The 27,097-nt window shown below is 35.3% G+C and overlaps 2 protein-coding genes across 11 annotated transcripts in view; one reads left to right on the top strand and one right to left on the bottom strand.

Annotated features, from left to right (window-relative positions):
- The window catches only part of KIF2A (kinesin family member 2A), a 65,054-nt gene extending 50,004 nt beyond the window's left edge, over positions 1-15,050 (top strand). For 8 of the 10 annotated variants that reach the window (XM_019661563.1, XM_019661564.1, XM_019661565.1 and 5 more), the window contains 8 exons: positions 330-534; positions 1,280-1,390; positions 2,410-2,477; positions 5,480-5,593; positions 6,496-6,646; positions 8,692-8,793; positions 10,948-11,083; positions 13,113-15,050. In XM_019661563.1, coding sequence (XP_019517108.1) covers positions 330-534; positions 1,280-1,390; positions 2,410-2,477; positions 5,480-5,593; positions 6,496-6,646; positions 8,692-8,793; positions 10,948-11,083; positions 13,113-13,198 — 973 coding nt within the window. In that variant the 3' untranslated portion in view covers positions 13,199-15,050. The remainder of the gene's footprint in view (positions 1-329; positions 535-1,279; positions 1,391-2,409; positions 2,478-5,479; positions 5,594-6,495; positions 6,647-8,691; positions 8,794-10,947; positions 11,084-13,112) is intronic. The other 2 variants (XM_019661569.1, XM_019661568.1) reach the window with 1 other exon arrangement.
- Positions 15,051-15,681: 631 nt separating this feature from the next.
- DIMT1 (DIM1 rRNA methyltransferase and ribosome maturation factor) lies at positions 15,682-27,018 on the bottom strand. Its single transcript, XM_019661571.1, has 12 exons — positions 26,747-27,018; positions 26,324-26,397; positions 25,122-25,208; positions 23,358-23,419; positions 22,673-22,766; positions 22,537-22,586; positions 21,331-21,454; positions 21,102-21,194; positions 20,186-20,250; positions 19,544-19,607; positions 18,273-18,379; positions 15,682-16,787 (listed from the first exon to the last, which is right to left on the bottom strand). The coding sequence occupies exons 1-12, from the start codon at positions 26,823-26,825 to the stop codon at positions 16,745-16,747; spliced, it is 942 nt and encodes a 313-aa protein (XP_019517116.1). The 5' UTR covers positions 26,826-27,018; the 3' UTR covers positions 15,682-16,744.
- Positions 27,019-27,097: the final 79 nt, after the last annotated feature.

The following is a 27,097-nucleotide window of genomic DNA, read 5'->3' as shown; positions in this document are numbered from 1 at the left end:
AAGGGAAACTTAATTTCATAATCAGTTTTAGATACTTTGGCTATAACATAAAAACAAAGCAAGATGTTATTCAATGCATTTTGGAAGTAAAAATCATTGTTCATTAAAACTTGGAGGGATAGCTATTATATTGATATACTGTAAATATACTAGAAGTATTCCAGATTAAATTGTATGAATCTGATTATTTTTAAGTGTTAAAATGTCTCCTGTATTTAGATGATGAAAACTGGATTTTTATTTATTTATTTATTTTTTAATGAAAATACTGTGGTTTGAACATATAAATTGAAGTTTTTATGTATTAAATGTCCTTGATCAAATTGTAGAACATCCGGTCAAACATCTGCAAATGCACATTCATCTCGGAGCCATGCAGTGTTTCAGATTATTCTTAGGAGGAAAGGAAAACTACATGGCAAATTTTCTCTCATCGATTTGGCTGGGAATGAAAGAGGAGCTGATACTTCCAGTGCAGACAGGCAAACTAGGCTTGAAGGTGCTGAAATTAATAAAAGCCTTTTAGCACTCAAGGTAAATAAAATGTATTTCATTGTGAAAAGTCTTTTACTTTTGATTTTAATTATGTTTACTCAAGCACAAAGTGATAGTACTCATTTTATCTAACAAGTACGTAAGCGAGATTATCAAAATTTAGTTTTTTATATTTGCAGTTACAGATTTATATTGTACCCAGAATTCTTTATATACATTATTCATTCTTTTCAGGGTGGATAAAGGATCTGTTAGTTGGTAGGCTGATCGCAAGGCTACTTAAGGAGATTCCATAAGGCCTCAGTCATATTTTCTTGGAGGAGGGCAAGGAACCACAAAAACTGAATGAAGAAAATTTCTCCAAAAAATGTGGAATGGCTTTCAAAAAGTTAGGCCAGCAATATATCTCTTCTTTGACTAGAAACGTCAAGATTGGCAGAACTTCAAGAAAGCATTCTGTCTGTGTTGTTGTTTTTTTGTAGTACCACTCTAAAAGTTTCTTTTTACAATTATCCTACTTCCTGTCACTTCTAAATACTATCCCTAATCTCCAGAAGAATCTTTTGGAATAAAGAGTTTGTTGAGGTTTTTTTTGTTGTTTTTAAATTTCATTTTCTTGAATTAAGATTTATGGTAACATCTTTATGCCGTAAACCTGTCATTATTTTTCGAGCTGATCAGATTTTACATATTAGAATTATAGTAAGAGATCTTTTAAATATGTTCATTTAGATTACTTTTTATAAGAAGCCTAATCTCTGAAACTTGCTTTCTTAATTTTCAGGAGTGCATCAGAGCCTTAGGGAGAAATAAACCTCATACTCCTTTCCGAGCAAGTAAACTCACTCAGGTGTTAAGAGATTCATTCATAGGTGAAAACTCTCGTACCTGCATGGTAAGTTTATGTTTGTTTTTGTTTATTTGTTTTGATTTAATCCTAAATGAATAATTACATAATATCTATGAAAAATTATAATATGCATTAATGACAATCATTTAAATCCTTCTATTGTGAGGGAGACAGTGATACTTAAGATGTGGTCCCTGCTAGTCTGATAGAGAGGATTATATTGCAGTTATAATGCATTCTACTAATTCCAACATCTGAGTCTTCTTGAGGTTGGTTTCCATTGGTTTCTATTTTCCTTCAGTATGGTTTACACTTTTCTATTTCTTCATATGTCCAGTAATTTTGGATTATATCCTTTTATTATGAATGAATGCCTTATAGACACTGGACATTTATTTTCTTCTAAAGATTATTGATTTTTTTTTGTTATTTAGCAGGAAATTAACTGAATTAAGTCTACACTCTTGTCACCCCTGCTGTGGGCAGCAAGTGAAATTGAAATCTGTTCAGCTCTTTGAGACTTAGCCATGTTGCTTGGTGTCAGCCTTGTGCATGCCTAGTTCAGGGGTCAGCCAGAGATACCACAGTATCTTTGCAGAATTTGAGCTTCTCCCTCTGGTTGTCTCTTCTGGGACAAACTTCACTTTCCAGCTGGTATGATCCTCACCTCCAAACCCTGTCTTAGTTTCTTAACAGCTGAAATTCTAGGTTTCTAATGAAGTTCTAGTTGTCCTGTGTGATAGCAGCAAAGCTCTCCATTAGGCAAGAAAGTTATTAAAGGGGTTAGGGGGCAGTCACTCAGTGCTATTCCCTTTTTCTAGGTGTTTACCTCCATTTTCTGCCTGATTTTGATCATTTTCTGGTGCATTCAGAGAATTGTTTGTATTTTTACTGGAGTTTATAATTATTATCTGATTGTGGGCATAAGAAAACAAGTTATCTTGGAGTTCAGATGTCATTAATAATTTTTTTAAATACCCATGTTATATATGAGCTATATATATCAGTATTACTGTCTTCATCATGTATAACATTTTATTGACCTTTGCATTTTCTCCCCATAGATTGCTACAATCTCTCCAGGAATGGCATCCTGTGAAAATACTCTTAATACATTAAGATATGCAAATAGGTATGAGAAATAGTTAACCATTTTGAAATTTGAGGGGAGTAGAGCAGTATATGGTTTAATTTAATATCTGATAGGGTAAATTTTAAAAATTCCATGTATTAAGATGATATTTAGAATCATTTTGTCAAGTTTTCAAAATACTATGTATAATTTGGACAGATTTATATTTTTAGTAGAATTGGTGTTTCTATATTTTTTCATTTAGCGAAGTAACATTTCATAATATTTTACTACATTTAAATCATGCATATTCTTACTGTTATATTAAGACTCTAAAGTAAGTATCAGGAGCAATCTGTATTTCTTAAATTGTTTTGCCATATGCTGAAAATTACTTCTGATAATATTAAATGTTATACATGGGGAATCTAGAGTTTAAGGAGTGATAGTACAGTTCCTTCTGGTAGTCTATATGGGTTACATTTTATTATGTCAGTAGTGTTACAAACTTCATAGGCAACTGGATATTTACAGATGAAAGGATAAAAGGATTATAGACTATTGAAGCAGTTTATTTCTTGTAGTCATGAAGGGCCCTTGGAATTTTGGATTGTGACGGGCATGTTCATATTTGTTTCACAGATTGCTCTCATTGCACTTGTTTTGAATGACTACATAGTTTTAAATTTTTATTATCACATACTACATTTGTAATTTTAACTTAAAGAGACAGAATTCCTCTTTGTATTCGTTTCTGGTGTGAAGATTCTCTTAATTTTGCTGAACACAAGTATTTGTCCTATTTCTTTGTTTTAATCATTATGAAAATTTCATTTTTAATATTTTATTAAAATATGAAATACATATGCATACAGAAAAGTATCCAAAACATAAGTAAACAATGTAATGAATACTTACGAAGTGAAAATTCCTGTCATCAGATCTGGAAATAGAATGTTTCCAGCACCCCAGAAACTTCCCGGTGTGTTGCTTCCTGACCACAAATCCTAAATAACATGCCCAAGTCCATTAATCTCTATCCTAGAGTAGCCATTGTCCTGACGTCTGTGGGAAAAGTTTGTTTTTTCTTTTTAAAAATAGTTTTACTACCTATGTATTTATCCCTGAACAACATAGGTAGCTATATTTAAACTTTACATAAATGAGATCATACCCTTTGTTTTTTTTTTTTTATCTTTTGTTTCAACTGAAGAGATTTTATAGTAAAAACTGTTGGAAAGTATAAACCTATTGACCTTTTGTAAAAAGAACATGATTATTAAAATATAACTTTAAAAATATATAATAGAACTTTATTTCTAAATTTAATCCCTTTTAAACTCTGAATTATGAACTACTAGCTGCAAACCTTTATAGTACTTGCAATTAATCCTTGTAATGAACATTTTTGGTGAAGTTTTTATCATTAATTTAAATGCTTCTTATTTCAAAATTGTTCATGGGAGAGAGAGGAATAGATTAGTGTAGTAGAATATTGCCATAATCTGGAATTAAAACAGATAAAAACCTTCTCCATGTCTTCAGATTTCTGGCTGCAAAGGAATCCTCCTAATGTGAAAATGCTGTGTCTGGCCATTCGTCTAGTTTGTTTGGGTCCCAGAAAAATGTTTTAATTTGTTACCCAGTAATGTAATTCATTTGCAACATAATTATCTGGGACAAAGTTCTGCCTTTCATTTCCAAATGTCTAGGAATAAAAATAACACTTTTGAGGAATATAATTCCTGAATATAATACAGTTTAGGTTGGGCCAGAGGGCTTTAAATAAAGGAAAAATGTGTTGTTAGGGTAACAGAGTATCTAAATTAGGAGAGTCTTAAAAGCATAAGATAAGAAATGAGGTTGGGAGTAAAAAGAGTTAAACAGTATTAGAAATTTAGATTTGTTGGCATGTGTTGTAAATAAGCTTCCCAAAGTGACTATAAAGGATAACAGATAAATCTAGCATTGAATCTTTGACATTACCAATAGGTCAAAGAAAAATTGTAGGTAGAAGAAATATATTTTTTTGATCTATATTAAATTATTATTTCAATCTATATTACTATTTTTTACCTATAAAAACAGTAATTTCATTTAGTTCAACCTAAGAGAAGTAAGGAGAGAAGCGGAATGTGGTTAGTATATGAAGTGTTTAGCATAATCTGTAGTAAAAGCTAGGTTTGAACCTTGGTTATGCCACATTCTCATTGAATGAATGACTTTAAGTAAGATACTTGATTGCTCTGAGCCAATTTCTCATCTGTAAAACGACAATAATAATATCAAGATTGTCTGAAGAGTTATATAATGTAATGCCTAAAAATTATATCAATATCATTCCTGACATGTAGGAAATAATAAATAATTACCTACTATTGTGAAATTGGATTGGCCCAAAAAAGACATAGGGAACCACAAAGATTAGAACTGAAAAACCATAATTTGGTTAAATATAACCACTAGAAACATTAGCAAAAGCAATTTAAATTCCATTGCTAAAGGCTTCCCTCAACCAGCATTCTTCATCTGAATCACCAAACACAAAATTATGAGTGACTATTTTCTCAGTTTGTACCAAGGATGCTTTATAGCTAATACCATTCTAGATATGTAAGAAAGAAGTTAGTTACAACCAATGGGTGCAATTAGGACTTAATTCTCTTTGTCCTTTTTAAAAAGACTGCAAGAATGTCAAGGACTCAATGCTAATAAAATATTCATGGTATTGCTTACATAAAGAAATTAGATTGAATGGTTATGTAATAAAGAGGCATTTCAAATTTAGGTGATGGTCTATAGTTAACCTTCTAGAAAGGATCGTGAGAAAAGGGGGAAATATACCAGAAATGAAGACTTTGTATGTAGTAGAGAATAAGTCAGAGGGGTTTTTAAATCTTAAAATGGATTATTTAAAAAATATTCCAAATACATTAAGTCACAACAATGTTGATATCCTCTCCTAAACAAATTAAACTGAGTACTAAATGAAAATTTGAAATATGCATTGCTGTCTTTACCAGAGCATTTTCTTTTAATTTGTTGCTGTTTTGGTGCTGCAGAGTAAAGGAGTTTGGAATTAGTCCATCAGACATTCCCTTCTCACAGGGTAGTGGCAGTCGCCCTGATCTCTCTCCTTCTTATGAGTATGACGACTTTTCTCCTTCGATTACCAGGTCTAGTTCATTCTATATATAAGATGTTTATTTTAATAGTTTCTTTTGAATTGTGCTATGTACAAATATTTCATTTATATTTCTTTTGTCTTGAGCCATTTTATTTTTCATTTTCATTTCATTTGGCAGGTGGTGGTTTGCTGCATGATCTTCATTTTTATGTACTTTATTAATTTATTAGCTTTAAAATGTTGATTTAGAATTCAGGATTCCTATTTCCCCTCATTTTTAAGGATGATGTCATCTTTGCATATTTACCATTGGAAGATAAACTGTCTCATTTAAAATGAAGTTTACCCTTTTTATGGTCTTATACATTTCCTTATCTGCAAGGAAATAACAAGGATCCTCTTGATTAGAAAGCGTATGCTTTCCCAAACGTGTAAATTTAAGTATAATAGGTAAACAATTTGTAAATGATGGAACTAATTTATACTGTATAATCTTTATACATTAGAATAAGATTATCTCACATGGAGCCATTTTCATTGAGCGTTATAACCACCAGAAATCTCCAAACTGTATTAAGTTCTCTTATTTGGGCAATGATTTATTTACTGATCTAAGTGCCATTTTTAGCATTTTTCTGTTCATATAATTTAATCTCAGCAGCAGTCTCTTATTTCCTTTGAAGTACTGCATCTACATACTTTGCTAATTCTCATTTATTATGCACAATAATTATATTTGAAGTAATTGTAAAATTACTAAATAATTCCTCAAGTTAAACAGCTAAATAGCCCTTTAGTTTTGCCACAGATTTCAGTTAAATTTGATCTGGAAAGCTGACATCATCAATCTTAATATGTTAATTGAATTACCTTTATATTGAATAGGTTGATATTTTCTTGGTTTTCTGCATAAGTCTTTGTTAATCTTAGATACCTCTTATGTGTTTGTAGGGTGAAAGAACTGACTGTGGATCCAACTGCTGCTGGTGATGTTCGCCCAATAATGCACCATCCACCAAATCAGATCGATGACTTAGAGGCTCAGTGGGGTGTGGGGAGCTCCCCTCAGAGAGATGATCTAAAACTCCTTTGTGAACAAAATGTGAGTGACTTAATAGAGTTGTGATTATGTAATCTTAGTTCATTTAATCAGTAACAGAACTTGATAGTTTAATCTAAATCGGGGTCAGCCTTCACAGATGTTGGCGTTTTTTATACAAATTAAAGGCAATACCCTTCACCAGCAAAAGGATTAGGACTCCCTTTATTGAAGTGGTCTGGATCTGAACCTGCAATATCTCCGTGGTGTGCCTGTACAGGCTATAAGCCATCCATGTGTTTACAAATAAAGTTTTATTGAAATGGCCATACTCATTTATTTATGGGTTGTCTGGCTGCTTTCTTACCACAACAGAGGTGACAAAAAGCATATGGTTCACAAGCTCAAAATACGTACTATCTGGCCCTTTAAGAAAGTGTACTGACCCCTGATCTAAATTTTTCCCCCCCTAGGTTTTATACTGATATTAAAATGTGGGGATTTTTAATGTAACATAAGGAAAAAGCAAGTTTAAGAATTATACATACAGCATATATAAAGAAAGCTTAAAAACAAAATTAACTATGGACACTGGCATATGTATTAAAAGGATGCATGAGCTATATCAAAAATCAAACATGGAAAAATGCCAACATTTGTTCAACCTGGTTGCTTTCTATAAGTTTGAAATGTTCAGTGACATTTCATAATTTAAAATTTTGGTTCTCCTGTTAGTCAAAATATAAAACTATGTGCCCATTGTATAAGGACAAACATGTATAAAGAAATAACAAAAAAATAAATAATACACATTTTCACATAATTACTTTAATATATTTAGGAATTCCTTACCATATGTGAGTTGTAAAAGTTATTTATATAGTTATTTAACTTCATATTTTAAATGTACAATCTATTGGGTTGTAGGAAAAGTTATGACGTATTTTTGCGACAAAAAAACAAAAAATACATCATGACTTTTCCGACAACCCAATATAAGTTTTCTATCATTCATTTCCCATGAAGAATAGTGTGGTGGCATCTTCTCAGTGATAAAAGGGAGCATTAATTAATTGCTTACTACATAACATAGATTTGCTACGCCTTTTTCTTATTACCTGATGTAATCCTTACAACTCAATGTGGTGGGTACTATAATTATCCCTACTTTTTAGCTGACTTTCTAAAAAATTTAACTTGACTGAGATCATATAAGTAGTAAGTGCTGAAGCTAGGCAGCATTGAAACTTGGGTCTTTATTATTCCAGAACTGTACGTTATGCCAACTAAATTTATTGCTAGCTGCGGTAAAATATTCTGGAAACGCTATAACTTAAGTTGATGTTTTTATACTTTGTAGCAGGTATTAAAGTCCAAAATATTCTAAAGTAACAAATGGCACGTTACTTTTTATTATGTTCCAAATTACTCTCCATTAATGAAGCAGAGCTTAATGCAGCAATTCTCAACCAGAAGTGACTTGGCCCCCCAGGGGAAAAATGTATGAGACATTTTTGGTTATCACAATTGGGGTGACAGCCTCATCTAGGGGGTAGAGGCCAGGGATGCCACTAACTAAACCTCATACAGTGCGCAGGACAGCCTTCCTCCTTCCCCAGGATTTCTGCAGTGCTGAAGTGAGAAACCTGCTTTAAAGGAAGAGTTCTAAACTTTGGAACATAGACCATAAAGAATGGAAAAGAAGATCCTGGCCTTAGTCTGTCCCCTGTCCCCAGAAGTTTTGAAGGAGGTTATAGTTGCTTATAAAATCCTTAAAGCAAAGTCTGCATTGCACCTAGATGTATGTAGACCTGCCAAAAATAATGGAAAACCAGAACGGGATAGGCATTCCCTATAGCAGATCTTTCTCATTCTAGTCATGCTTAAGTTTGGGTTGTCTTTTTGAGTGTGACATGAAATATTTTTGATCCATCAAAAGAAACTGGTTTTGCTGTTCATGTTGTATTTTAGTAGTCTTTACCATTCAAGCTTCTTTAGTTTCTTAAATACATTTCCGTAAATGACATACATAGAAAAACTACTTTTTTATATAACATTTAAAATATAAGCTCTTTCTATCATAATTTTTAAACTGTTTTTATTTGAAGGAAGAAGAGGTTTCTCCACAACTGTTTACTTTCCATGAAGCCGTCTCACAAATGGTGGAAATGGAAGAACAGGTTGTGGAAGATCACAGAGCAGTGTTCCAGGTACAGTTAAAACAGAACCTTTCATTAAAATGTTTCTTGAGAGAAAATAACTAGCAACTTCCATAATCCTTTGACTATCACACAAATCTGAAAAGGTACTTGCTTGTGTGTATGCATATGTATGCTTGGACATGGCAAATTTTGAATACAATAAATGGCTACAAACACTTTATTTCCTACCATTCTTCCACTTTGTTTTTGTCGGTTGTCCATTTTTAGAGAAGGATTGAACATCTGCCCTCCACTACCTCTCTCTTCATGTCTGTCTTCATGTTAGGACAGCAGTAAGAGAAACTCATCTAAAGGGTGTCAGAGCAGTTGAGGGTGTCTGTCTTTGCAGAAAAGGAAAAATGCTTTGGGAGAGGGCGAGTTACTGCTCTGACTGTGCTATCGGTGGAGATGAGTGAGGGGTGTAGCAGTTAAGTCCTTAAGGACAGTATTCATCCTGTTGTGTGTTCAACCTACTAAAAGCCATTACTGTATGGTCCTCCTTTCCCGCCTCCCTCCCTTTAAACAAAACATAGAGTGATACCTATGAGGAAGTGAAGAGAGCATTTGGCCATCGTTATGGAGACTACAGTCGGCCTGCCTCCCCCACCCCACCCTGCCTTCCCACAACACTATAAATACCTTCAGAGAAAATAGGGAACAGTAATTCAGTCTCTCTATTGAACTGTATTCCTTCTCTGATGTTGAAGAAATCTTTTATCTATAAACAAATATTAATGTGTCTCGGCTCTAGGCCATTCAAGCACCCGGATGAAGGGCTCAAAAATATAAGAAACTTATTATTTCAAAATAGTATACACAGTCATTAAAACTGTTACAGTTTTAGTCAAACCTTTATTTTAAGATTCTCTTTAGAGGCCTAGGTGTTTAGATTAAATAAAGACAACACACTTGTAATTTAAGAAAATTGTTGTCTGTGCCCTTTCGGAACAAGGGGTCATATAAAGCCCATCATTTCCTAGTCTGCCATTTTATGATGCATTCTAAAAGTTCTGTATTTGTTCTTTGAATCCAGTATTCTTTTTACAGTTACATTTATTGTTCCTCCATACTGTGATCTACTATTTCTCAAAATAGGGTTTTGTTTTAAAAGATTAAGTATATAGCTGAAGGAAAAGAAAAAATACTGGGGTGTGTTTTAATTAATACATACATAGTTTTCTAATAATATCTATACCTAAGTTAACCAGTTCTGCCTGCTGATACATAGCCTGGTTATAATTAGCCATTAAATTGCTTTGATGTTTGGAAAATTAAAATTGTATGTACTCTAAAAAGCTAGAAAGTGCCCATTTTTTTATATCCCAAACCCTAATTCAGAATAATCTGACCTTTTTAATAATTCATAGGATTCATGACGTTGCTAGAAATTGAAACTCATAAATTCTCCACATCTAAAATCAGTTTAGAATGAGGGGTTTCCTTGAAGCATTTATGAATAGTCAATAGCTACTATTTAGTGATTCATTTTTACTTTTAAGAGTGGCTATCCAGGGCCCGCGAGTGGCTCAGTTGGTTAAGAGCTCGCTCAAGAGTGCAAGCTCTGAGCAACAGCGATTCTATTCCCGGCCCGAGCTGAGTTGCTGCTGAGCTGCCAACAGGTGGCAGGATGGCTCAGCTTTAAAAAAAAAAAAAAAAAGTGGCTATCCATTGGTCCATTATAATCACAATAATTTTGAAGAACTAGTGTTTAGAATTTAGGGATACCTCTTGGCCAAACCACTGTGAGGCCCCAAATGGATATGTTAATTCCAGATAATTTACAAGTTCTAGGCTACCATAGTCCTCATCAGATCAGTAGCTTATTACACCCATTCTTCTTCGTAGACAGCTGTTGAGGTTTTTGAGACTTACTCTGTTCATTGATATTTATGTGTTTGATTCACTTCTCTCCCCCCAAACCCTTCACCCAAGGTAGAGTAAAAGAAAAATGAAGTCATCTTCCTTGGCTTGTTATAATTATGTTTGTGCTTGAATTTAGGAAATATTTCTTAATTTTACTGTGTAAATAAAGATTTTTTATGATCGTTAATATTTTAGAGAATATCATTTGAGTGTGGTTGATATTTAATGTACATGAAATTTATAAATTGGTTTCTTTCTTACAAGGAGGCTTATTGGATTCTTTAACTTTTATCCTTTTAGGAATCTATTCGATGGCTAGAAGATGAAAAGGCTCTCCTAGAGATGACTGAAGAAGTAGACTATGATGTAGATTCCTATGCTACGCAACTTGAAGCTATTCTGGAGCAAAAAATAGACATTTTAACTGAGCTGCGGGGTAATTCTTTTTTCATTTTAGTGTTTGAAATCTGCTTAATATTTGTATGTAACTAGTGGGAGGATTTCATATTGCAAGAGGACACCTGAGTATGGGCACCGTTTAACTTCTTTTTAGAAGTATATAGACAAACCAACCATTCTGGTATTGCTAAAACAGAAACACGAGTATCATTTCAGGTGCTCGCTAATTATCTTTTGTCTTTTGAGAAGATATCATGATTATAGAGAGAAAATATATTTTAACAAATTCGTAGATTTTCTATACCCATTCATATTTTTAGTTTGGTAGGCTGATGCTTTTCAGAATTATTCTCCTTGGATTACATCTATTCAAGGTCATCTTTTTAATAACCCCGTCTGTATCTTCTTTCTGTGCATCTTATGTCATGTTTTCCTTTTGAACATTTGTTTTAAAAAAACAAGGGGAAGGTTTCAAGACAACTACCCTTTTTCTTTTGCTTGAGGGAAGAGAAGTTATGTGGCTTACCCACGTCATGTCTTGGCTTTTTAATTAGCTTATCTGTGCATCTTCAGATATGCATGTATTGTATGTGCTAGTTTCTTAGGCATTGACAAATTGGTGGTCCCCTTTTATATGCAAGTGGGCATCTGTGTGTGTACATGCAATATAGCATGAAATCAGATTGAAATTGCTAGTTTTTAGCACCAAACAAGCTGCTTAATTTTTTAAACTAGCTCCTTTTTGAAGTTGGTTATTTAAAATCAATATCCTAGAGTCAGCAGTGACTCTTCCTCAATTTCAGAATTGTTTGTGCAGATGTAGGGTTTCTAAAATTTATTTTTGTTTTTCATATTATTTTCAAGCCTTTAGTGTTTTGATCATTTTTCTAATCTTCCATAACTCACAAGCAACTTTTCCATATGCATTTTATTCAGAAAACAGATTATGTAGCGTTCAGTTGACTTCCTTTCCTTAATTTTCTCACGATGTCTGTATGTCAAGCATAGTCATAACTTTTAAGAAATTACTATGTAGCTATGTATTCAGTCCTTAGAAAAAAATTGTTTTACTATCCAGAGATAATTTTGATATTAAGAAGTTTGAGAGCTATTATATTAGTAGCCACCAGATACAGAAGTCATTAAATTCCTTTCTAAATTTCAGAAAAGTAAACTTTTTAAACATCATTGTACTTCTGAAGAGGGGAAAGAAATTGAAGGTTTCAGCTTTATATCTTTTTTCTCTTCTAAAGACGTTTTACGTTGGGTAATTCTTTGTTGAGGGGTGCTGTCCTGTGAATTGCATCCTTGGTCTCCACTGATCAAATGACAGCATCACCTCCTCAGTTGTGACAAATCAAATGTCTGCAGACATTATAAAATGTCCCGGGGTGGGGACAGAAATCATACTGGTTGAAAACCACTGTTATAAAAGGATTTATTATCTTCACAGCTGTTACATGCCTTTGCCAATTTATTTACCTATTTTTTATTAAGTTACTCCGAATCAGTACTGATAGACAGTAAGAGATTTGTAGACCAAGAAATGCATTATCCTGTAATCCCCTCCTCCAACACCTTTTACAGTCTCTAATAAGGAAAAATGATATTTCTTTTTTAAAATTTAAATATCTTTTTAAGTTTCATAGCTTAAAAAGGTAAAACGGGAATTGGAAGTAGAAATGTCCTAATACTGAGAGAAGAAATGTCTGTTTAACAGTTTAATAAGATTCAGTGTTCCTTTTGGACATGACTGTACATATTTTACACACACATATAGCCTGTCTATTCTCCAGAAGAAATGCAAATAAACACTGTAAAATGTGTCAAAAACAGAAACCTGTTGAACATAGAAAAAAAAGCACGTATTTCCAGAAGTCAGTAATGAAACTGTTATAGTTGAGCATTGTTTGTACTTAGTTCTGAGTTTCTGGACAAGAAAGAAGGAAAGGAAAACTCTTTGAATTAATGTTTTAAAATGAGAGCTGACTTGATAGGACCCATAAAATTGTATTTTGTATTACATACAATGCAATACTTATTCCCTTATTCTTTTTTTTTCCAAGATAAAGTGAAATCTTTTCGTGCAGCTCTACAAGAAGAAGAACAGGCCAGCAAGCAAATCAACCCGAAGAGACCCCGTGCCCTTTAAATTGTCATCTGCTGCTAAAGGATCCCCAGAACCCTCACTGCTGTAACATACGATGGTTCAGCTGTAAGGGCCATTTGAAAGTTGGAAGTTTTAAGTGTCTGTGGAAAATGTCTTGTCCCTTCACCTGAATGACATTTCAATTTTGTGAAACATAACTTTGTCTACAAAATGCTTCTAGTCCAGGAGGCACAACCAAGATTTGGGAATAGTGAAGCATTTTGTTTCATTTACCCAAATAGTGATTTACTTTTGGAGATCTTTGCCAATTTTATTTTCTGTATGATGAAGTAAGATTGTGGACTTGATCCAGAGGTGAATAGTAGGGGGGAAGCCACAGCATTTCCTTTTAACTTGTTTCAATTTTCGTAGCAAGACTGAGCAGTTTTAAATCCTTTGCGTGCATGCATACCTCATCAGTGACTGTACATACCTTGCCCACTCCTAGAGACAGCTGTGCTCACCTTCTCTTGCTTTGTGCCTTGACGAAGGCTATTGACCCTAAATTTCTGAAGCACAGCCAAGATGAATTACATTCCTTATTTGTCATTGTAAATTACCTTTATTGTGTGTACATTTTTACTGTATTTGAGACATTTTTTGTGTGTGACTAGTTAATTTTGCAGGATGTGCCATATCATTGAATGGAACTCAAGTCTGTGACAGTGGACATAGCTGCTGGACCACTCCATCTTCTATGTAAAGAAATCTGGAATTATGATTTGAAACCATATAACATGTGGATATAATTTCCTTAGCATTTTCTTTGTAAAGAACTAAAATATAAACTAGTTGGTGTATAATAAAAAGTAATGAAATTCTGAGAAGAGTTTTATCTTAGGATGATACATATATATGCAGTGTGTTTCAGTGTGGTATTAACAAGACTAATAGTGCAATTTGATCCTTACCAGTACCATTACTTAAGTTCAAGTGTCCATTAGCACCCCAAAATGTACCTTTAAATGTACTGTTAAAGGAAACTGGCTTCTGATGCATGAACATTTACATGTACATTGAAAGTAGTCCATAATAGAAATGTTAGTTTAAGCCAAGTGTAGACAGTACGTAATTCCCTTGAAAAATAATTAAGCTAAAAAATAGATGACTTTGCCTTAAAAGGCAGATGTAACCCAAGCTCCATCCATTACCTAACATGCGATGTTTCACCATTTTATTTGATGAGAATCACCAAATTCTCACCAAAAATTGGTGTAGGGTATATGCTACTTTTTAAATGGTGGCACTTATTTTTACAGATTGCTACTCCAAGGAAGAAAACTGGCCACTTCTCATGTAAATATTTTGTTAAAAGATTTATATAGTATCTCTCTCTAGGAGTTTTCCCTCTGTTCCTAGATGAGTCCAGGAGTAGATTAACGACAACAACAAATCTCCCAAGGATATCTTGTGTTGATTTACTCTAGAGAACTGCTAGCTCATTCACATGAGTCAAAGGGAAGCTATGAATAGAGAGGCACATGAGCCAGTTTCCCTATTTCACTGTTCAGAGAACTCAGAGGGTAGTTGTGGGGAATCCTAACATCATGGTGAAATGCTCCTCTGTAAACTTGAAATCTAGAACAAATGCAGATTTTCACAATGTGCTTATTAATAAATGCAATCTATGGAATGAGTTTAGAAATAATTTTCTTTGTTGTAATTACCTTTGTTTTGGAAGGGACTCAGGTTTTCTTGCAGCTGTAAGATATGTTCTATTTGTGTTTATTTCAAAGAGAAGAGAAAGAATGGAGAACTGTTACTATTGACCTTGCAGAGGCTGTTTCGAAAAGATTTTTGAGGCCAACCAGCCTTCAAAGGACAATAAAAAGGTGAGCTTGCTCATTTTAAAGCACACCAGATTAGTCTTATTATTTACAGTAGATGGGTACTGTCTCTGGAAGGTCCCTATACTTCCAAATATGCTGCCTTAACCTGTAATGTCTTCATTCTGATCAGTAATCAAGGAATATAAAAAATCAGTACCAGAAAAGATCTTGATAGTATAATCCAATCCTTCAATTTACCGATAGGGAAAACTGAAGGCTGGAAAGGGACTAAAACTCAGCAGTTTCTAGGCAATAGAAGGATATAGAGAGCTGAATTAAATCTTATTAAAATGTTCCTGTAAGGATAGAGACAGTACAGGTGAACTTCACAAAGTAAGCAGTTTTGTGATATTTAAAAAACACTGTTAAGTATATTTAATATTTATGTAACAAAAGTGTCTTGATGCAGCTACTTAATAGTTTTTGGCTCTGGATTAAACATTCTTTCTCAGACTTGAAAGCTGACACCCCTATTAATGAAGAACAGACATTATTTTAATAATACAGGAAAGTTTTAATATATCACTTTAAAGCCAGATTTCAAAAAAAATATGTTTAGGTAAACAACTTATCTTCCTTTCTAGGTTTACTCAGTGTACCTCTTAAAATAATTTGAAAACACTCTTTCTGTTAAGTTAGGTATAAAGGAACTCAATATCAATGAAGATATTTTTATTAATTTCCTTACATAAATAATCAGCTATTATAATTCTTTATTAAAGGACATTAGCACTGAGTATTATATTGATAATCATTTAAACATAGTTGCTGATTAAGACAATTATGACATCTATTGAAATTCTAAACCTGATGTTTTAAAAATAGCTTAAAACTAAGCATCAGGTAGATGAAAAGTACTGGAAATTTTAATTATCCAGAAGTCAGATGAATACTGGGAGCCTGTATTAAAGACAAAAAATATTACTTTTTTTTTGTTTTGAAGTTGAAGGTCACAGAGATTTTAATTTTAAAGCCAGTTTTTATTTATAAAACCTTTTGAAATTGTTAAACCTATGACTATCTCCCCAAGAGGAAACATACATTCTTGTAATTAATTTCACATTCTAGTTGAGCATCCTCATTTCAAAGGTAAGGAAGTAGTCTGTCTGGCACCACAAGGTCTCAGTAGCAGACTCAGGCTTACCTAGAACCCTGACGTAACCTGTGATGCGACAGGATAGCTAACGTAGGCAATGAAGAAGTTATATAAGATAAACAGAATAAGAGAAAACATTTTAAACAACTGTTTTACTATACACATCAGTAACAAGAAATGGTATGGGAACATGTGACTAAGTTAAGCGTATTTTAACTTTTTTACACCTGAGGGACAAAGGCCTAAAGAGGTCCTTACAGTAACATACAACATGGAAAATAGAAGAGTAACATCTTTATACAATAACCTGTTAGAAATGATAAGTTTAAGTGTAAAGTTGTGCGTGTCTGCGGCTCCTGAACTTGAAGATTATGTATAGATTGGACCCTGCCCTAGGTTGGTTAGTATAAACAAACCAAACCAAAAATACTTGGGTACTTAAATTGACTTCCTTGTAAAACTACCTTAAAAATTCAGAGTAATAAGTGACGACAACAGTAGTAGTAAATCAAAAATAGTCAAGCAGTGCCCCAGTGGAGGAAAAGCATACTTCATCTTCTCAAGTTATTAAAAATAAATAATTCCAGTTTCTGTTCTTGAGCTTGAAAAATGTTTTTCAGATACCTAAGAAAAATGGATACCTTCTGCATTGAATCCATGTAGCAATCTGAAAAAAGAAACCAAAATGAGACGATATTAAAATGCTAATTTGTAGCACATAGCGGTGCATATAGTTTCTATATCATGAAATCTAAAACATGAACACATCAGCAAACCTATGAAGCCCACCCACTCCTAATACTAGTCATTAAAGAAACTATTTAACTAAATTTCTAAGATACATTAGTTAGAACACATCTTTTTGGTACCTCTTTTTGTCATAATCTATATGTCTTAAGTTAGGATGAATTTCCCTAAAACTATCTTAGACCTTCACCATCCCAGACCTATGAGCTCATTGGCACTTGTTTCATTTCAGCATGGTAAGTGAACAAGAAGCTATCTGGATTAGAGACAGAAGACAGATGAATAGCTAATCTTAAATGTATGTTCATTCTTCCTCTGAGCTCACTGTTACCAAGGTTCAAGTACTTAATCAGATCCTAGTTAACAAACTGCATGTGCTTAATATAGTAGCCTTGAAGAAATTTGGTGAGAATGAAGGAAAATAAGATGAAATATTTCCATTTACACCTGAGATTATTTCCACACTGGCCCATAGGAACAGGTCAAGATGGACCGAAATATCTGAAATTGTAAGATAGGTGCTTATGAATAATGTTCAGCTCCTAGGATTACCATCTAATTAAGACTCAGTAGTATGACTAACCTGCCAATGTAAAATATAAACCCTGTTTGTCTCATATTGAACTGTTTGCAACTTAGAAAAGTCAAATCAATGACTTTTATAACAATCTACCCTCATTTTTTATTCAGCCCCTGGAATATGGAAACTAAAAATGAACTGGCTAAAGAGGCAAAAACTTCTGTGCAGTAAGTGATGGTTTATTACTTAGGAAATCAAAGTTAGTGACTGAAAACAGTACAAGTTAATACCTGGGTAATTTAAGCTTTACTGTGCTTTCATAAGGCCTCTGGCTTAATTCAAGGGAAACAAGTTTCAGTGTACATTATGACACCCTTCTTTAATTGAGATGTGTAGAACTTGCCTCAGTCTACAAAACAAGCAACTATATTACTAAACCAGTTAGAAATGATAACCAGTTCTGATTGTAACTGACATTATTTCATGCTCAGGGTCTATTTAACAATAGCTATTCACAATAAAGAAAAAAAAAGATCCATTTACATGTAGTACGATTCTTCTACATTACAGGCTACTTAACTGAAGAGAAACTGAAGACTATGAGTGGGAGTTGAGGGAGGGGTTGAAGAGGAGCACACACACCACAACACACTGACACAGGCTTTCTCCAGGCTAGGACTGTTATTTACTACTGTTCTTAAAGAAAACGTTCATTCTGCTGCAGCTAACTAGCTCCATCTACACCAAATACTATTCCATGCCATGGAAGTGCTATGCAATAACTCCCAGGTAGCACCTTATACCGCTTAAAAGCCTTTAAATCTCTAATCTGAAGGTGTCACAGTAAAGAAATGTAAACACTTAAGAAAAGCAAAATGTAATTACCTGATGAAGTCATCTATGTCCATGGAACGGGCCCGCTTGTCACTAAAACCTGTGCTGGTTAGGATTTGCTGTATTTTATCTGCTATGCTGAAATCTTCTGGTATTATCTATCAATATAAGATTCAGAATAAATGAACAACATACCTTTAATGAAGTCACCTTGACTCTTTCTTTTTTAGTTCAGTAAGTCATAAAATAGTAACCATCCATCTGTTCATGACAGTTTAGAAAGACTACTGTGCAGAGAAGATGGGATCTCTAAGGGTTGATCTGTAGCACATACCAAATACTCAGAAGACCTTGAATGAGTTAATCATGTATATTGATTGCCCTTTTTCTAAAAGTTCTGAAATAGTCAATCAGTTTTCAGGCTTCACCAAGTACTTCATAACATAAAATAATTAGAGCCGTAACTTAAATTTTAAAGCCATTGTTACTCCTTTAAAAATAACTCAGATTTTCTTGGCACAAATCTCATTTAATCAGCTAATTTTTCTCAGCGAGATGACCTCTCCAACCCTTGAGAATATATCATACTTCACATCTTTCATCCAAAGATTTTTCTTAGTCCAGCTTATTATTTTCTCACTTTAGGCAGATGTTTACTGACTTTGTCCATAAAAGAAAATGGAGGTAGTGATGTGGTACATTACACAAGATCTGAGTCCAAAAATACAAAGGAAATTTGCTTTTATCTGTCTGCCCTGTTTAAGAGTTAAAAGCTATCAAACATCACATAGTCATTGTATATGGATATGTGTATGTGTGGTCACAGACAAAATCAGTTAAAGGAAATGTTGCACAGATAATGATGAAGAGGCATGTGGCTCACAACCAGAAATCCGCTATTCAGTTTACACTTTAATTATTTCAGTGTCTGGGTATTTAAAAAAAAGTTACTGAGAAATAGTAACTTTGTAATTGCTATATGAGCAACCAACAAAGGACGGTTACAATGATTTTAAGATGAACGAACTACACATGCCTAAACCTTTCAGGAAATTATGACTCAGTTGAATCTCTTCATGGCTAAAAACAGTAGTTAAAGAGGATAGAGTGGAATAATCAGGGTTGCTCATCTGTTCTACAGACTATACCTCAGCACTGACTTATTCAAGTTGTGCTAGTTATATACTACATACTGTCTCAAAGATCTTATGGAATGTACAAAATTAAAGAATCTTGTAACGATAGATGAAAAGGAATAAGAAATAAAAGGACATTTTAAAACACACCAAATAATTGAAACCACAGAAGCATTTTCTGCTTACAGTATTATGGACGGAACAGTGAATTCTGTAGTTTTTTTCCAAAAGCTGTTGTACTGCATTTGACCTGTAGCATAAAAAAGTGACATCACTATAATTCCAAAATCAGAGATAATCCATTTCCTTCAGTTTAAGATTAAATCTATGTTTCATATGGTGAAATTAAGAAACTAAAAAAGGTGTTGAATATTTATTTATGAAACAATCACAAACTACATAGTTATATGAAAAAAGTAAAGTCCTAATGAGCATCTCAAATTCTTAAGGAAATTCTACACTCTCCACAAAACATGACTTCAAAAAAAAAAATCTAAAACTATGGCTTTCCCCTTTTGCATTTTAGGCCCCAAAATGCTGTTACATTTTTCCAAGTTAATCAAATTGCATGAATCTTAACACAAGTGTGGAAAAGGAAAACTAGACAGATGTCTGTTTTTGTTTTTTTCCTTGTTTTGCCAAAAAAACCTAATCTAATTCCCAACTCCAGGAACTTTCTTCATTAAATTCTCCTGCCTCTCAAAGTAACGGTTAAAGAGGTAAAGTGTCTGGACCTGGATAATCGTTAGGCATAGGATATCTGTTCAGGAAAAGGACAGTATCTGAAGCAATAGTCCTTCATACATTATAAATTAGTGAAATACTTACTTAAATGCAGCAGCCAGTGTCTTGTTTTTCCTAACAAAGGTGATCCTTACTAGGCCATCCCATTCCTGAAACAAGACGGATATTTTCTTACAGAATATCACACTTCTTTCCTAGGCTGGCTAGGTTTTTTTTTGTCTTTTAATATATAAAACTGAAAGAAACTTTTTATTTCATTTAATATATAAAACTGAAAGGAGCAATTGAAAATGTTCTGTATCTTGATTTGGCTGACACACATGCAAAAATAAGATGTATACTTTTTACACTTTTGTACACCTCACTGAATATTTTATCAATTATAAAAATCAGAAAAACTATATCATTTCACATCTGAACAAAGAACAATACGGTATTTTGGCACCTAAGTATCATTTTCAAAGAACATAATTCAAAACAGACATGATTTAGGAGTATATCCTAAAGCTTGCTGAAGGAATAACTGATAAGTCATTCCATTTACCACCAGTCATTAACCACACAAGCAATCACGTTTTGATCCAAAGTGATTGCAGTAAGGTCTTATGTCAAGTGACCTAGCTTTTGTCTCTTTTGAAATCACAAAAATGAGAATTTTAAAGTGTTACCTATTATATTACTCTAACAACCATCTTCATTGTATCTGTTTTCCACATCTTATTCAAATAGAGGCATGTTTTACATAGCTATAATCTTCAGCAAAATGTAATGGCAGTCTAATCTTTTCACCTTTGGAAACATTTTCCATGCTTTTTTGTGGTCTTCACAACTATGTCGAGTCAAATTATTCCCTCTATTCCATCACAAGGGTGTATCATAATTAACAGTTTCCTGTTAGGACAGTTAGGTTGACACAGTATTTTTCTGGAGCTACAGACACACATCTTCCAGTTTGGACTTTTTTCCCACTTTATTGAATGACCTAGTATTTTAACCTCACCTGAAAATTAATGGGTGGTGGTGGATTCTTAGGTTCTATTCTTACAACACTGGATTCCACCTTGGGTGGTGGTCTGAAGTTATTCTTTCCAACCTGTGAATTAGAAATGTTTAAGTAGTCCTCTCAAAAATAATTTGAAATTAGTAATCAATTATGCTCTACTCACAAAGGGCACAGCTAGATGCTCAAGGATTAGCTAAGTCACATTATTTCAGTAACAGTTGCTTACTTTCATTAGATGGTCCACACGTGCTAACAGCTGTGTGTTAATCGAGAGTCTGCAGTATAACTTATCTCCCGGTTTTGCAACCAGTCGAAGAGCAAATTCCCTTTGAAACATAAGTATAGCACATCTGAAAACACAGCAGAAAGAAGTAAGAAAAATGGTCACTTTGAACTATAATATAAATGTATTTGAACTTCAATAGACTTTCTTGAGTTGGAATCACTGTGGTTCATGACAATTAGTCCAGCAGGTTAGAAGGTAGAAGACTCAGCCTTAGCTTCAGTACCACAAAATGATCCATTTAGCTTTTTCATTTTATAATGGCTGCACCTCTCACCCCTTGCAAATGCAAGACCTCAATGATCAGATGAGAAAGTATTTCAGAGCAGCACTAATTCATCACCCCTTCTAGGAAAACAAAACCCAAACCAACAAAATTGGCTCAGTTGATACTATTCATGGGGTAGCAAACACCTTTATGGAAGAAGAGCTGAGGCAGGAGAGGCAGGTTGTGAAGTCAGTGTCCTCCTCATTTAACTGGTTAAGGGACATGGATTTTTTATTCAGCAAGCAATGGGGAGGTTTTGGAGGCTTTTGAACAGGAGAAGATCATCGACAAAGCTGGGTTTCGACTTTCAATTTTTTTAAACTGTAAGTCACACTAAGAAATGCATTTGACATTGCAACCCACGCCACAAATATCTGTATGTATGTGTTTATATAAACAAAACTTTTATAAAACTGTAATCACCTGGACTACATGCAGTGAATGCCCTCTGATATATTCTATTCCATGTCATTAAAAAAAAATAACAATCACGACTCATTCAATTTATTTTATAACCACTAAGGAGTTTTTGACTTGCGGTTTGAAAACCACTGGTATAGACTGTAGTCCTAGAAACTTAGGAGGCCACTGCAATTGTACATACAGTAATAAAGTCTAATGGCGAGAGGATGAGAAAATAGGGGAAGGTCATCTGGTCTCAGAAGAAGGACTTATACTACACCTCCCCCAAGTAACTCTGTCAAGTGAAAAAAAGAGAGACCTGAGACCCTCCCCACCAAAAACAAGTCAATATTTTCCACAAAATAAATGGCCCAGTAGTTTTTTAATTGAATTAATTTTCATCTTTGGCTGTCTGTGTCCATGGCCGAAACTGTCTATCTTTCTAAGGTTTGGCAGTCACTTTGGTGTTTGTCACCAACCTGAAAAAAGGTCGGTGCAGCAACAGCTTGAAGACAAAAGGAGAAGAGATCTGTAAGAGAATTAACTAGTTACTTCTGGGAAAGACACACCAGAGAAAACATTTAGTGTAATGTTCCCAACAATATGAAAACATACCTGATAAGGCAAATTTGCTACACAAGCATCAAAGAATGGCAAATCTGTTTTCAACACATCACCCACCATTACTTGAAGTTTGCTGGCCAGAGGCCTGATAATAAGAAAACAGTAATTAAAAAAGAATATTGTTTTATGAGATTTGAATGCATTTTAGGGTTGGCCAAGTGGCTCAGTTGGTTAAGAGTTGGCTTATGAGCGCGAGCACTGAGCAACAAGGCCGCTGGTTCGATTCCCACATGGGCCAGTGATGCTGCGCCCGAGCTGAGCTGTCGTCACTGAGCTGCCAACAGGTGGCAGGATGGCTCAGCTGGTGTAAAAACAAGACTGCCTGTTCAATGGTGGGCTATGCCCATCCGCAACTAAAGAGTGAACTCGGCACCTTGAGCTGAGCTGCCGCCCGGATGGCTCAGTGGATACAGCGTGCGTTCTTAACAACAAGGCTGCAGGTTTGACTCCCACATGAGATGGTGGCTAAGCCCACCTGAAACTAAGATTGAACACAGCACCTTGAGCTTAGAGGCCACAAGCTGCCGACAGGCAGCCAGATGGCGACTGGCGCCCTCCACATTGAAGAGTGAAGAACAACAACTTGGCTGGTTCCCTTTACCAATTCCCCAATTAAAAAAAAAAAAATCTTAAAGAAAAAAAAGAAATGCATTTTAATTTTATTATGAATACTCACGTGCCCTGAACTCTTTTGTGAAGTTCAGCTACTAGCCTTGGGTCAAGTTCACAGGCAATTACCTAAATTAAAAAAATAATAATAGGGTAATTATGGAGTATTAGACTTTTCTTATCTCAATAGTAACACTTAACATGATTTACATGTATTAAACTTCTTTTCCCCAATTCTACCATCAGTATTCCTTCAATTATTGTCTATCATTTCAAACAACAAAAAATGCCACCCAAAAAAGTGGACAACTAGACTATGTGATAGTTCTACCTAAACAATTGGCAGAATTTTCATGTTCATCTGGCTTCATGCTTTGTAGGTGAACAGAGGGTGAAAAAAATACACAAAATGTCTATATAGTAAATGTTCTTAGACAGAAACATACAAGACAACTGCTCCTAGAATGAGTATATCATTTCTCTCATTTGCTAAGTCCAAAATACACAGCAAAGATAACTTCTCAAGTAATGAGAAGGGATACCAGATAAGGCTGAAACTGTTAATTTTAATTCAATATCAGCTGAGGTTTCACTGATTTCAAGGAAGACCATGTCTACAGAGTAGATATAGGTGCTGCTTAGTCTGTTTGGCTCCTGGGTCCTTTCTCAGCTTTCTCTGTGCCCTGTAGGGTGTAGTCCAACGCCCTTGCCCTTTGACTTCTGGTTGGAATTGGCCATAACTGGCCAGCATTATGGGAGCAAGGACAGAGATTGAGAATTTCCTAATGCCTGCCCATACCTTGCAGATGTCCTGGCAGTGGCTATGCTCCCCTATGAGTGGCCCCTCTTCAATGGCTCTGTAACAAGGTTCCCTCCTCTTGTCCTTGAGGCTTTGGATGGTAACTGTACCTGTTGTTGCTAGTCCCTGGGTGTTTCATTAATTCTTACTGGTTCTCTTTAACCTCATTCCCACATTTTATAAATTTTATCTTCATTAAACTTTCTTCAGATAAGTTCTTTAAAATGTGCTGCCTACTTCCACCAGATGACACAACAATGGTTCCACTGAAGTGGAAACTGGGTCATCCAATGAAAGTACCAGCAGCAGCAAGGTGGCACCCCATCTCTGAGGCCTGTGCTCCAGCTCTACATATCTCCTCCTCCAAAGTTTTAGGTTCCAATAATTTCAACCTCCTTACTTTGTTTCCCTGGGACTCGTGTTGGTAGCTGATTTTTGCAATTATTATTCTTGAGTTACCTCAACTCTCATTTTATTCTTTTACTCCTGTCACAACCAGGAAATCTATTCCCTATACTACTTTCTCTGTATTGAAATATCTAATGTGGTTTCTGTTTTCCTGACTGATACATCCTATGTTTTTTTTCTTTTAATCCATTTTTTTTTTAAACTGAGATGTAATTGACATATAACATTATTTTAGTTTCAGGGACATAATGTAATAATATATGTATATATTGCAAGATAACTCTGGTTAACATCCATCATCACACATTTACCAAATTTTCTGTCTTGTGGTGAGAATAGAACTGTTGAGATCTATTCTCTTAACAATTTTCAAATATACAGTATTAACTATATTCACCATGCTGTCCATTACATTCTCAGGACTTATTTATTATAACTGGAAGTTTATATCTTTTGACCACCTTCACCCATTTCACCCATATTTTCTAAGATAAAGTTTCTAGCAAAAGAATAAGGGTTACTGTTAAAATAATAGCAATTAATTAAAATAAATTTATATTTGTAAACCACCTGAGCTTACTCACACAGTCATTTCTGATACCAAACGCTAAATCTTCTTTTTACCTTTTTTGCCTTTTCTAGCAACTTAACAGTCATATTGCCAGTTCCAGGTCCAACTTCCAGCACCACATCAGTTGGTCTTAAGGCAGCCTACAAGCAAACACAACCACTTTAGCTTTACTGGCACATATGAACACACAATTTAATTTACACCTGAACATCTTTACTCACCAGCACTTGGTTAAGAAATTTTATTCTGACTCCATTTTAGGAGATTTCTTCATGATCTACGTGTTTAACAAAATTATCCCATTAACATTTGGTGCAAGTGGAAATCTAACACCTCTCCTAACTTGGGGCAATAGTTAGGAGTCAGGAAATGTTAGGCGTCAGAAAAGCTGAACAGCAGTTCTTTCCGGGATTGGCATTTTGCTTTCTACCTTGGAAACAATTCCAACAGCCATCTTGTTACCAACTCAAACTGGAAAATAACAACCTTGCCTGAGAATCATAGCATGTTATACCAGGATTTCTCAATTTTCAATCCATGCATGGTTTCAGGGATGATGAAATACCCAGAAATTGTACACAAAACTGGGTGTTGGTATGCACACAGCTGCGTTATTCTGGCTCCACAGCTTTCTTCAGATGCTCAAAGGAATCCATGAACCAAAAAGGCAAAAACCTTCATTTTTCAAACAATAGGAAGTCAAGATGAGATCGTTTAATTATGTAATGCTCTTTCTATAACCCTAGGGTGCTTCCTTTGTAGCCATGAAAGTAATTTGCACCACCTCTATTTCAAGTCCTAACAGCCAATCCTCTGCAACAATAAGAGAACATCAATAACCCACACAGGAGGAATACTACAAAGAATCTATATGTGGAGCTGGATTGTACCATATAAGTTTCTCGGGGGGAACAAACTTCCTGTCTGTTTAGACATATCTTTAGTCTATGGAGTAAATAAAAACTAACAGTCATAGATGGTGCTTAGAAAAGTGATTGGGAATATAGTAATAATCTGCAACTGAACAAATATTCAGCTATGAAGTAAATAATCTATAGAAAGAAAAAAAATTAGGAGCCAGTAGAAACCCAGACCCACGGAATGAAGCAAATCATGCTGAAGACAGCTTGTGAATCCTAGGCAATTCTTCAACAATTACAGAGTATTTATTTTGTGCAGGCATCTTCTCTGTGCCTAAGTATTCCTAAGAATAAAAGCAATAACCCAATAACTATCTTCCCTCTTCCACACCCACCTTATCGATAATGCTGTTAACAATGAGAGGATTTTTCAAAATGTGCTGTCCAATCCCCGTGTTGAACATGAGTCCTGAAAGAAAACACGAAACTGCCTCAATTTCCCAACGAAAATTAGATATTAGACCATCTCAAAGAAAGCAGGTTGGTGGGCGGATTTCTGCGCCAACAAGAAGCACCAAACGTCACGCTTGGAGCTGGGACTGACACCCTGTTTAAGTCCATCCCTTCTGCTGGAAAGGAAGCCAGAGGGCTACGCGCAGGGCCTGCGGCCGGCGCCCCAGGCACCCCGGGACGGGCGCGCTCCGAGAGAGCGGGCCCCGACCAGCCTCACCGTCCCGGCCCGGATCTCGGTCCGCGATCCCGGCTAGGTCCTGCCGGAAGACTCCACCCGACCCCAGCTCCCTCCGGGCTGTCCCCACCTCCGGCGCTCTTCAGCTCCTGGCGCTGTTCTAGCCGCTCGCGGCGACGGCCGCTCGCCCCCGACTTGATCTTCGGCATCTCTGCAGGCGGCGGGCCCACGGGCCCACAGGCCCACGACGTCAGCGAGGACCAAAGCCGGCTACCGGGTCACGGCACCCCGTGGGGATCACCAGCGGGACCCTCCACACCACTCTCCGCCACGTGGGGGAGGGACGGGAGCCGCACCCCTCCGCGTGCGCTCTGAACTCCGCCCCAGAAAGAGGGCCGACTTTGAGCCCAGTGGCCCCCGGGAATTGTAGTCGTGACCTGGAGAGAAAGCTAACCTGGGGTGACTACGAATCCCGGAAGGC

Source organism: Hipposideros armiger, unplaced genomic scaffold, assembly GCF_001890085.2.
Source record: "Hipposideros armiger isolate ML-2016 unplaced genomic scaffold, ASM189008v1 scaffold_352, whole genome shotgun sequence".
Taxonomy (NCBI): Eukaryota; Metazoa; Chordata; class Mammalia; order Chiroptera; family Hipposideridae; genus Hipposideros; species Hipposideros armiger.
This window is presented reverse-complemented; position numbering and strand designations above follow the sequence as displayed.

Bases quoted from the DNA above. Each gene is read 5' to 3' on its own strand.
- DIMT1 (XM_019661571.1), bottom strand. From the start codon at position 26,825: ATGCCGAAGATCAAGTCGGGGGCGAGCGGCCGTCGCCGCGAGCGGCTA. The intron at 26,398-26,746 runs GTGGGGACAGCC...GTTTTCTTTCAG, and splicing joins GGAGCTGAAGAGCGCCGGAG to GACTCATGTTCAACACGGGG. The intron at 19,608-20,185 runs GTAAGTATTTCA...TTTATGCTACAG, and splicing joins ACACTGGCTGCTGCATTTAA to GTCAAATGCAGTACAACAGC.